The sequence below is a fragment of the Myiozetetes cayanensis genome, unplaced genomic scaffold (assembly GCF_022539395.1).
Source record: "Myiozetetes cayanensis isolate MyiCay16 unplaced genomic scaffold, myiCay2020 scf1, whole genome shotgun sequence".
Classification (NCBI taxonomy): domain Eukaryota; kingdom Metazoa; phylum Chordata; class Aves; order Passeriformes; family Tyrannidae; genus Myiozetetes; species Myiozetetes cayanensis.
Window position 1 is genome coordinate 11,625,941 of NW_026086604.1, and position 12,472 is coordinate 11,638,412.

At 42.6% G+C, this 12,472-nt stretch overlaps 1 protein-coding gene across 1 annotated transcript in view; it reads left to right on the plus strand.

Annotated features, from left to right (window-relative positions):
* SNTB1 (syntrophin beta 1) overlaps window positions 1-12,472 on the plus strand; it is a 110,407-nt gene that overhangs the window by 87,832 nt on the left and 10,103 nt on the right. The window contains exon 4 of the mRNA XM_050319207.1: window positions 9,541-9,680. Within this exon, the coding sequence (XP_050175164.1) occupies window positions 9,541-9,680 (140 nt within the window). The remainder of the gene's footprint in view (window positions 1-9,540; window positions 9,681-12,472) is intronic.

Sequence of the window (12,472 nt, forward strand, 5' to 3'; positions counted from 1 at the left end):
TAAACAAAATTATTAAGAATTCTAATTAAATATTTGCTTTTTCAATAAGGCTTTCAAATGTTTCTCAGCAAGTTCAGAATTACAGTTGATGAAGCACAGTGTACAGATTTTAACAGCGTTTTTTGAATATAATACGTTTTTGTGCCAGGCACGTAGTGAATTCGCTCATTTGCTTGAGGTCATTAGTTGTATTTAAGTCTATCAGTATTGCTGAATATTGACGCATGACACACAGACTGAAACAGTATTCTGGAATGTTCTTCAGGCAGCATAATAGCAATGAGAACGAAACATCTTGTTCTCTCTGCATTGCTCCTCTACTGTTTTTCTTCTACCGCTTGTAATTTATTATGACCCTTGAGTAAAGAAGTCAGATCTGTCAGTCTTCAAAAGGTACCGGTCATGCTGGACCATTATATCTGTGGTGGAATATTAGGAAAGACAATTTGATAGAGAAAGGCACAGAACATCTCCTGGGACAGATTTCCGTCACTGTAGTTTTAACGTAGACATTGATGATTACCTGTCCTTCACCAAACAGACACTGTAATAATTTCAAATTGCATTTTTCATGTTTCAGCCATTAAAAACTGCAAACTGCTTTCAAATCAAAAGTCCACCTCCAGCATTCATATTTGATTGGAAGCTGTTGAAAAGTGGGTTTGAGATGATGTTCTGAAATCCACACAGTTTTACTGAAATGAAAGATGACATGTGTATATCTTTTGAGGCAATGGGTATTATTACTCATTTTTCCTATTGTGGTATCCATTTGATCAGCAGAGGTCAGACTCAGTTGTAAATTATAGTCTCTTCCGAGACACCGAGTTGAAACTATGGTGTTTGTACATGGATTCTGCTGCTGTACAATTACTGTTACACCCCAGTGATAGTTATGAGCTCCCTCTAAAAATGCTTCACCTTGGCCTGAACAGAAAACTCTGCTCCCAGCAGAACTCCAGCATATAGTGTATGCCTGAGCACGTATAGCATATAAATAGCATAGTATGTGCATAGCGTATATATGACCTGCAGGTCATAGCAGTGATTAGTGATTGTTCTTGCTATCCTCTGTCTTCCCCACCACAGAGTAACAATATCCATTCTTGAGCAGTTGCACAGGAGATGTGGTACAGCTTCCAAAGCCCCCCATCTGTTGTCGTGCCTCCTACACTCACAGGTATGACCCCTCTTCTTCTGTGGCTGACCCTGATGTGCAAAACAGCTCCACGGACTGAAGTAGAAGATACACAACCATGCTGCTCTCCTTCTTAGGTTTTCTCATGTCAAGTCTGGCTTACTGGAGGAAGGGGACTGTTCCATTTTGAAGGGAAGTACGATGTTTTCCCCACAGTACTAGGTTTACTGTGCTTTGGGGTATAGTGATTATTTTGGAGACAGCACAGCTGCTCAGCTCTCCCAGAATTAAGCTGCATCTTAGAGGTACAGTTTCTCCCACGTTTTAACTTCGCAATTTTTATTTTAAATATACCAGCTTTTTGTTGGTATATTCATGAGACATGTTTCGAAAAGGAAGTTTACAGCCATTCTCACGTACAGCCTGAAGAGCCCAGACACCTCATAAATAAGCTATGCATGAACACACAACAGATTCAAAGGTGTCTGCTAATAGCAGCTTCACTTTTATCCTGACTGTGTGGTGTGAGCATGCTGGAAGAGAGATTGTTGTGTGAAACACAGGTGCTGGAAGGTCTAACAGTTGTTGGCAGGCCATGGAGGTAGGGAGTTGTGATTGCCTCTGCTTTTACAGAGGTTTCTTTCCTTTTGTAGAGCGGTTTTGTGCTCACCTCCACTCTTCAGCCTTTCCGTTCATTTGTTCAATCAGTATAACTGATTAGAAAATCCTGAGGTTAATGGTCTTTCCTTTCCTTTTGTCCTCCTTCCCCTGTGCCTCTTTTGTAAGCAGTACTAAAACTGTGACCTCTTCCTGAACAGGTTTGTTCCCAGTCAAGCTTTCTTTGAAGGTCAGCTGAACTTTAGCTGTCCACTATCTCTTGATGAGCCTCGGCGGTCAGTGAAGCTGGGCTGTGCTGACCTTCCTCTGTGTCTGACTCGCCTTCTGTTTCTGTCCTGGTGAATTACAGGTTGGGCAGGTCTTCCTTGCCACAGCCCGTGAGTGATGAAATGTCCTCTTCCCTTTCCTGCTCTCCCTGGCAATTTCTGAGAAGCAGTAAAAATGGGGGGTGGAGGGGGGGGTGGGGAAGAGAGAGAGAGAAGAAAAAAGCACCATATGGGTTTTTCTACAGAAGTCTTTAAGTTCAACCCTGGATCTTTTCAGGAGTAGACCTTTGCTATTTGCAAAGCCTTGTTATCAAGAAGTACCGTGACTCTAATTTCAGACAGTGCTCTCTTGGTCTGAAGATTCTGCTATAGAAGAAAATGTGTTTTACCTGGGAAGCACCAGCATACTTCCTAAAACACAATAGTCACCTTCTCTAGGATGAAAAGCAATCAGCACCTTAACAAATGGTGTGGAGCTTTTGCCATCTCCTGTGCATACTGCTTGTTTGTTCTTCCCTGGAAAGACTCCTAACATTATCAGACAGTTAGAGTCTCCTGTCTCACTGCAAAATAGCTCATACTTATGGACCTTCAAATCCCAACTTCATGCATAGCAAAAGGATCATGGGTCATGGTAGAGATTTCTAAAATAGATGTATTACCATTTTGTCCGTTTTTGAGTCCCCTGGAATTGGATTTCTGTGTTTTTAGTTAACCAGTTTCTGTGGATTTAAAAATTTTCTCATGTTGTTGCATAATATATTTTTACGTAAAGTGAATAAAGTTTATATGATGCTGGGTTTTTCACTCCCATATATTCCTTATCTTTGGCAAAGGAAATGCAGTGTGCTAGTATCAAGTCAGAAGGATCAAGGGTGTACATCTTAGACAGCTCTAGAGGATTTAAGGTTCAAGGTAACTACAAATCATCCTGCAAACCCTCAAGCACAATAAGTATTTTATATGACTACTGCATTCATACTGACTCAACATCCATGCATGAAAAACTGCATGTGTACAGAATAATTAGACAACCAACTTCAACTCAGGGCCAGCATAAATGATGACACTCTGATCCAAATCTGGACTTCTTCCACTTTTTCTGTTGTTTTGTAGACTCACTTAGAATAATATCGGTTGAAAGGAGTACTTGGGCTTCAACCTCCCTGCTCTAAGCAGAGCCAACCAGACCAGGTTGCTTAGGGCTTTGCCTGGTCATGTGAGCATCTCAAGGGGTGGCTATTTCACAGTCTGTCCCAGTATTCGACCACCAGGACACACTGAAAAAGTTTCTCTGAATATCAAATCAAACTTCCCCTTGCTTCAATTTGTGTATAATGAACATCATCCTGTCACTCTGCACCTCCGAGAAGAATTCTCTGTAGCATGGGAGACATGCAGCCCTCCAGGCTTGTTTTCCAAGGGCCTAGTCTAAATCAAAAGAGTTACTAGAAAAGATGGAGAAAAGACAAGGCAGAAAGAATTGCGTCTCGTCATTATCACCTGGGGAGTCTTTCTGCTGTGCCTTCTGCAACCAGACTTGTCTATCTCGCATTGGCCTTTTTAGCCATCAGCGCGCTTGTAGCAAGCATGGGTAGAGCCCTTCTCAACTCTTCGTTTGCAAAGCCTAGCCATGATGACTAGAAAAGCTCCAGCTGACTTCACCAAACTCTGGAACAAACTTTTACTGCAAAACTGGGATCAGGCATTCTTATGGCTACAGGAAAGGTCTCAGATCGCCTGCCATTCCTGCTTGGGTGAGTCCAGAGTATTCAGGTGCTTCTCTTGCATTTATAGGTATTTGGATGTGAGCCAGAGCTCTTTGAAAATCCCATTAGTCTGGAGAGTCAGGACACTGACTTGAAAATATTGCTGTGTTGATGTGGTTGACTGTGTTAAGTTTGAGAAAAGTTGGCTTGTGTCCTGTCATTCTGAAGGGTATTCAGAAGGAGTTCAGACTTGAACAGACTTGTCTTGAGGAATGGCTATCTTGTCCATGTTCAGCAGTGCTCGTAACTGAGGCTGTCAGTGCATCCCTGGGCTCTGCTCAGGATCGCACAAGGATTGGATCTGCGTGGTCCCTGCTGTGGTTCCCACTGGATCTGTGTGGCTCTGGCTGCTTGCATAGCAGTGGTACTGTGGCCAAGCGTGTGCATCACTCACTTGCTGCTCACTGCTTACAGGAGGCAAATATTGTACCCTTTGGGGGATTTTCATGTGTGCATTGACTCTGATCCCTATCTGATAATGGCACAAGCCACCTTTGAGCCATCATTGAGGTCAGAGAGAGAGGAAAACAAAACCAGACACATTTTCATTAGCTTTTTTTTTTTCTTTTTCCCTAAACACTGTGAATATTATTTCCTGTTTAAAACTACAAAGTTTAGCAGCAAAACACATCTCATCTGCATGTGGTGTGGGAGATGTTGATATCCCCTGCCTACGGCTGTCACTTACACCCACTCCTGCATTGCAAATTGCCTCCCATCAAATGAGCTCACAGAAATACCAGTGTTGTGGCATATGCTGGGGTTTGCAGGATGTATTTCTGCATCCCTGCTGTTCATCTTGCAAAAATCCTTTTCAGTCCCAGCTGTTATTTTCAGGAACTGCCAAGTAGCTTTCTGTAAATTAATCAAATTTATTCTGAACATGGATGTAACCCTTCATCAAAAGACAATGAAAAGGCAAGAAATACATAGCAGAACATATCCCAGCCTGTGTCAAAGCTGGCTTGTCAGCACAGAGAGATTTTAAATAAAGGAGGAGGGAAAGTAGCAAAAAAATTCTCTCTTGGTTGCTCTTCCTGTGCTCTGTGTAAGGGGATAGTGTAGGTCTGGAATTTGGGAGGAGGTGATGGAAAAGGGGGTTAAACAAACCACTCACTAAAAACATAAACTTGCTACCTTTACAGTGTCTCTGAAAAGACACATTTTGGACACTTGCTGCAGTGGAGTCTGCTGGCAGTTTATAATTTGTTTACTAAACAAGGAATGTAATTGAAATGTCCCTTTTGAGGTAATGAAAATATAAAACAGCTTTTCAGAGCAGACCAAGGCCTCTAATTTAATTATCTGTGAGCCTCATAGATTCTTTCATCCATGCCTGGCAGCCTGAAGTAGATGAATAACTGAAATTTAGAGAAAAACCTTTTGAAAAGGAGACCTGGCAGATGAAAGAGCAGAGGGCCAAACAGTTTGTAAAAGGATTTAACTCCACTGAGATGCCCATTGTCTTTATGGCAACAAATTATATGTAAAAACTGTTAAATGTTTGGAATTGTGATCCTCATTGAAGGGGACAAGGGTCCCCATCGCTGCAGGCAAAGCAAACCGGCTTCTCTGAAATACTGTTTGCTGTGTATCAGAGGAGTTATTCTTTATAGGGGTACATTGTGAGCAGTGGCCTTAAGCACGTGAGCAGTTACCAGAAAACAAGCAGGAGCAGTCCTACAGGTGGCACTGAGCTTGTGTCATCGTGTGCAGTCAGTCCTTCACACACAGATCTGGCCCTAAAGCAAAGCCTGGAGCAAAGCTGCCCCACCTCTGCAAAGGCTTCCAGAGGCAGCCACAGCTGCTCTGCTCGGTGGGGCCTGGTGTGTCCTAACCCTGCGTGAGCCGCCCGCTCTCTGCATCGGAGCACGTTTGCTCCTGTGTCAGCCAAAGGCCGAGGGCCAGGTCTCCATGTAGCTGTTTGAAATACAGCAGCTGTTCTTGCACACTTTTTGTCCGCCTCCACATCTACATCTGTTCCTGCCGTGCGTGTTACAGCAGCACTTGACACCCCAGCAGAGATGGCAGTGTCCATATGGAAACACACAACATTTAGACTGACTTTGCAGAGGAAATGTGTGGCTGAGCAAGTTGTGGACACAGGTCTCCTCTGGAGTCATTCCAGGCCCAGCCATCATGTTGTTACACACCAAAAAATTAGATTTCATTTCTGCCATACGTGGAATATTTTCTGAATTTGGAAAGGTAAATCAGAAGTGCATATGGGAAAAAGTGACGTTTCCACTTAATGGGGTGAGTAAATGAGGAGCAAAGAGGTTTGGAGTAGCAAAAAGGATTCTTCGTTGCACTTGGGTTTTTTCTTAGAATATGTTCTCCCTTTGCAGGTTGGTGCTTGAAGACTTTGATCTAGAGGCACAGTGTGTCTAGGAAAGAAAGAAAACAAGTTTGCTTCTGGTATAAACATTTACAGCTTCATTGACTTGAAGTGGAATTTCTTCTGGGAATATAAGCAGTGACCTCAGTGACACAGGGAGAGGGAACACTGGTACTTGTTGCTTAGAGGTACTTGAAGAGTGCCCGGAACACCAGCAAAATATTTGCTGATTCATTTTTTTTTGGAGAACTGATTTTTCTTTTCTGTAGTTCATCTAGATTTGACCTAACAATTTTGACTTTGAAAAAGAGTTGAGTCTGAAAAGATTTTTAGAGTGGATGGTGATTTTATTTGTCTGCAACACAGATGAATGCACTTTGAATTGTACATGTGCAAATGGGAACTGGGACAAAGAAACTGTAGTGTAAGTTCCAGAATTCTGCAAAATTCTGGCAAAGAAGCTGCCCCTAATCATTATCTAAAACAATGTCTCTAATATGCATCTCAGATGATACTTAAATTTATTCTTACAGAAGTATTTCACATTATCTTTATGGTATGTCAGATTTTAAAACCTTTAACACTTGAACAAATCCTTCACTTAGCTGCCCATAAGCAGTATGTGTCTTTGCTTTTGTTTTGTAATTTGCTATTATACTAATGCTTGGTATGACACTTGCTTGATCTGGATTAATTTCCCATGCTGATTTGTGCTGAATGTGCCCTGTAGGCTAATGGTATATTTGCAGCCTCTCTTCTTCTTTTGTAAATTCTGCTATTACCATTTACGGGACAGCGTGTTCTCTTTGACACCTCCCCGAAGTGCCAACTGCCTGTTGAACAGCACAGCATCAGCTGTTACAGCCTGATCCAAACCCCATCAAAATAAGGGAACAATAATGCAATTCAAGGTTTTTTAAGGAAAGGCAGTATCTTTTATTAGATCAGCTGTTACAGTTGGAAAAAAAACAGACAGGCTTTCAGGCACACAAATCCTTCTTCAGGTCTGAAATAGCAGCAGTATTGCTTACACCAGCATTCCTCATCAGTGAGGCAGCTATGGTCCCAGCAAGGTTTAAAAAATGTGTTTAAAAGTGTGTGTGTATTGCGTGGCCCTTCTCATTGGGGAGGGCTTCATAGCAGGGCACAGGCAAACAGAATTCTCCTCCTCTCCCCTTCCCACTACACACCCTACAAACACGGGATACATATTAGAAGGAGAAGTAATGTAAGGTCACTTATTCTTGAGAAAGAAATCTTCAATACCTTATGCCCAAGCCACATTTTCTCCACAATCACCCTGCTGTGGGGAAGAACTGGAGCAAAGCTGTGGGATTCACTGTGCAGGTGGTAACCTCAGGATACACACTGAAAATTCTGTCTCCTAATGTTTACAGCTGTCCAGCAAATAGTTGTGGGACCAGCTGAAAAAAGGAGTTTTGGGCTCTTTCTTGTGGTTGCATTACAGGGAACAGTGTTTGCCAAAGTTTCTGCAGTCATAGTTGACTGACCAGCCGCTTGATAGCAAAGCTTGTGATTGAAAATACTACATAGGCAGGGTGGTTCTGCAGAAAAACTGTGAGCAGCTTCCCATAGTCTTTGGACTATGGGAGTGTTATGTTAACTGTAACACTCATTTCTGTATTCCCGTGGTAGGAACTAGGGTGTTAACTGTAGTTAATAGCTGTGGCATTAGGAAACTGAGGATGCTTTTTGCTCATGTGAATATTTCCATAGTACATGGGTTCTGAGAACTCTGGATTTTGCATTCTTTCTGGAGTGTCTTAATAGGTGTGTAAATTATTTGGCTTCTCTATTCAACCCTATTTGAAAATGAAAGTTTGTGTTTTAAGAAACTGTCACCACAAGAAAATTGTAAATAAGTATTGAGGTTTCTGAAGGAATTGAAGAGATTTGAATTTCAATTATGTTGATGACTTTAAGTTGATTCCTGACCAGACAATGGGCAAGTAATGCTGCAAACAGGAATATGATTATTGGAAAAGCATCATTCAGAGGGAAAAATACATCTTGAAAATGTCTTAGTTTAAGATCTGCTTTGGGCATTGGTGTTCTGGTATGAAGTTACCTTATATCAATCTTGAAAGCCCTTAAAAGTTTAAAAATTTATGGGACCCTGTCTTTGTATAAAATACACGTTTCAAATGTGGTTCTCAATCTGAATCCGTCACGTAAAGCACATCGTACTTAAGGATCTGAATTACCATTCCTGGCTGTGCCAGTCCCAGTCTGCCCAAACTTTGATCCCTTTTGTATGTTTCTCCACCCAATGTGCTCAGTGACACGTGCCCATGGCAAGTAGGCTGGCATAAACCATGAGCCCACACAGACAACTGCTTCTGTATCTCAGGGAGGGTGTAAACGGAGGAGTCGTGTAGACAACCAGATTCTCTGGTGAATCTCAGAATTTGTTTCATTCCCTTTAGTACCCAGCCGAGATGTTTGAGTTTGAAAGCATGGCTGTGTTACTGTGGACTGGGGCTTCTTTTTCTTTATGTTTACCAAATGGAAAATGATTAATGTGTCTGTGAAAGAGCTTCGTTCTTACTTGAAACTAAGACCCTTTCATATTCTCATCTATTTTAAGACTCTTCTATGCTGCCAGGGCAGAATAAGTAGAAACCAAGATCCAAACTTGGTTCCCATAGCAGTAATTGTGCAGCCATGTGGACTATCACACATCTAACCTGCAAAATATAATTCCACATCTGGATTCTGCAGCGAGTAAAGGGCTCTGATGTCTCAGTCTTTAGACATCTTCGATGGACAGGTTTGAAATGCGGAGCAGATCCATCACTGAGTCAATGCTTGAGATCATCCCCATGTTTAGGTTGGATCTCTTTAGTGCTAGGTACTTGTAAAATTGGAAGAATGGTATGAAAGGAGAAGCAATGCAAACATGAACTGCTGAGGAAAAAAGATCTTCTCCCAAACTACTGGTTTTTACTACCTGTCACTCTTTAATAGTGATGATTTTGCAGCTTTTTTCCACTCATGAAAATACAAACAGCAGCAGCAATGTCCAACATTCAGATTAATGTACCAGCTACACATGAATGGTGAACATTATAAATATACATTTAACATCCTTTCTTGCATACCACAGCTAAATAACAGCCAGCTCCACCTCAGTGTTCTTCCACTACTGCATGGAGTAACCCATAGTAAGTGAAGGCTGGAAATGGCAGTGCTAATGGGAGCAGCAGATGACATTGCACTTTACTCCATCTGTGCTGCATCTGGTTATAAATCCAAGTGGAAGATGTCAAAAAGCCAAAGAAATCAAACTCTCTTTTGTTCATTTTCTCACCCAGGACTCATCATGTTCCTTTGGTCAGGCTTTGCATGCTTTGTTTCTTGTTCTTTCACAGAGGCTTTTCTCTTTTTCAGGTGCCAGGAGACAACGAGAAGCGCTGGAAACCGGTGTTAGTGGTTTTGACAGAGAAAGACCTCTTAATATATGAGAGCATGCCCCGGATGAAGGAAGCTTGGTTCAGCCCTCTGCACACCTACCCCCTGCTAGCCACCAGGTACCTGTGCCTTTTTATTATGACCACTTCAAGAGCAGTGGGAACAGCTGAGCCAGCCAGGAACAGATAGAGCTGGTGCACAGCTGTATTTCCCACTTGAAATGTTGTGGTTTGAGAAGCGGGTTCTTCAGTGGGCCCATGTGCTGAGCTTAACTCCTCTCTTCTCCTCCATTTCAAGTTCTGGCCGAGGCTGATTGCCAGAAGTACATCAGGATTATGGATGTGACCACTTGGCCTGGATATGGAGGCAGGAGTGCTGAAAAAGCTGAGAGCTTGATCTCCTGAGATTTCTGTCTCGGTGTGCAGACCTTAGGGCTTGGCAGAAGCACTTTGATTTCAAGCTGTTCCTCCAGACTGAACGAGTGAAATTGGCCCTAAGTTGAACGTGCTGGTGTGGCAGTTCTGCACCAGCGGTATGGGGTTTTTCAGGGTTGCTCATGTAATGGAGACACTTTAGCACAACTTCTCTTCCTGTTCTAACAGGTTAATTCCTGGCTTTTTTTAGCTTAAAATGGTATGCTTTGAAGACACATTCTTGAATTGAGGTTGGAAGTAACTATTTGCATTATTTCAAAGGTATCCATCAACACTAATTCAGAGGGAGCTTTCCTGTGGTCATCTTTATGCAGTGGAAACTATCTGTGCTTCTTGATGTGAATCTTAATCACGTTTCTCTGCCAGTATAGTCAAAGGGCTTGAGAAAGAGCTCTTGTTCCATTGTTTTGGCCTTGCTACAGGCCTCTATTATACCATTTTCAATGAGTTCTCATTCAGAAGGGCTGGTTGCACATGGCCAAAAGCAGAGAGTCTCTCACTGCACTCTCATTAGTTAATTTTTGTTCTCTGTCTCTTAGTTGTCTCCTCAGATGAACTGAGGCTTTGCTACTTAGTCATCATATTAAAAAAATAAAATGGAACTCAGTGAGTTACAGTGATGGTTGTTTATCCCAGTCTACCTACCCATGATGGAGTTTCCAGACTTCCTGGGAATCCAGCTTCTGACTCACTCTTTGTTACTGTAACATGAGGCAAGAGACACAAGCTTTGCAGCTTGCAGCCTACTGCACGGTGTGGTGATGAATGTTGACAACTCCAGGTGACAAGTCCCAGTGAAAACTGGGTAGTGTTGGAGCTAGAGGCTGTGTCCAGGTGTATCACTAAGCCTTACAATTTGAGAAGCAAGAGTACCCCAGCAGAAGATGATGCATTTCCTCCCCACTGTTTCGGGGTTTCATTTGTATATGGACTCAAGTCCTCCTTAAAGTGTCTGGAGATCCTGTAGTACATCCTGTCCCTTCCTGCCCAACTCTTTGGTGCGTACTGCCAGCCCTCATCATCAGTGACCTCCAGTTTACTGCATCCAGCAATCTAAGTCCTTGTCTTGGAGGGCCTGTTAGTTGATTATTTTTCCTCAAGAGGTCACATTTGATAACAGACCGGATTGCCTTGGGTGGGGATAGTCATCTCCCTGCACAATGGGATACCTGCCTGAGTGGAGAAACCTGATTTTTGGGATGGAGAGGAATGAGAACTTGTACAGCACATGTGTCAGGCTGATGAAGGGTCTTTGCAGGCTGGGGAAATTGTGTGTAAGAAAACCAGGATGTGGTTCAGAAAGGAAAAGTGTAAGGTTCAGTGCTGGGGAATAATCAGCTGCACCATTGTGGGGTGGAATATGAGTGACAAAGTAGTTGCTCTACCAGGAAGCACCTGGACAGTGTGGCAGAACTGCTTAAATCTAAGGTATTATGTTTTTGAGAGGGGATAATAAAGACAATTATCTTGGGTTATAGTAGAAGTGTTGCATGTTGGGCAGATGTAATAATCATATCCAACTAGAGACCATGAGTAAAGCCTCTGGTGACACAGCACCTTTATGTGAGGCACTGCACTTCCAAATGGTGTCAGTTAACTGTGGAAGGTCTAGGAGAAATCATTGCAACTATATAAAAACACTTTCAGTAGGGGAATTCTTAAGAAATCTTAGTTGTTTAATCTAGAGAAGTCCATGGAAAACAAGTCGATAGTTTTCAGGCATGAGGATGAGACACAAGTAGGACAGGGGAACATCTTCTCTACATCCCTCCTGGATACAACAGGACATCGTTGACTGCATTTGTGGCAGGGGAGGTTCAGAGCAGGTCCTGGGGAAAAACTTGGTGTGCAGGTGATGTACTGGATTAGATTCCCTAAGAAAGGTGTACAGTCCTCATCACTGGGGACTTTGAAGGATGGGTGACACGGGAGCGTGTCAGTACAGTTAGCCCTGCTCTGTGAAGGGGGATTTGCTGGGTGACCTCCCGAGAACCATTCCAGCCTCATTTCTGTGATTTCTTACTAATGTCACTGTGAATTCAACACTCAGGTAAAAAGACAGCAGCTGTACAGAAGCTGGCATTCAGAATGGTGTCACAGTGTGATAAATACATACAAATACATGAATCCTCAAGGTGAGCAGATTACATAAATGGACAGACTACCTAAATTATTACACCTACTGTTTTGGATGATCCTGATTAAAACCCTGCAGGGTCCTGCTTTTTATGACTTGTCACACTGAGTGCAGTTATACCAGAAAAATAGGGAGGGTTTGCTGTTGGTATTGACTGCTGTGTTCGTTCTCGGCCAGTGATTACCATCCTCGTGACAAGGCTTTTAATCCCCTCTGTGCATTGATCAGTGCAATTTAGAACTTTTCACCTGGAAAGTTTGCAGAGTCCATGTTGTAATCTTGGCTGCTCCCATCTTTCAGATTTTTATGAGTCCTTGGAAAAACATTTTTGCTTAGCTAA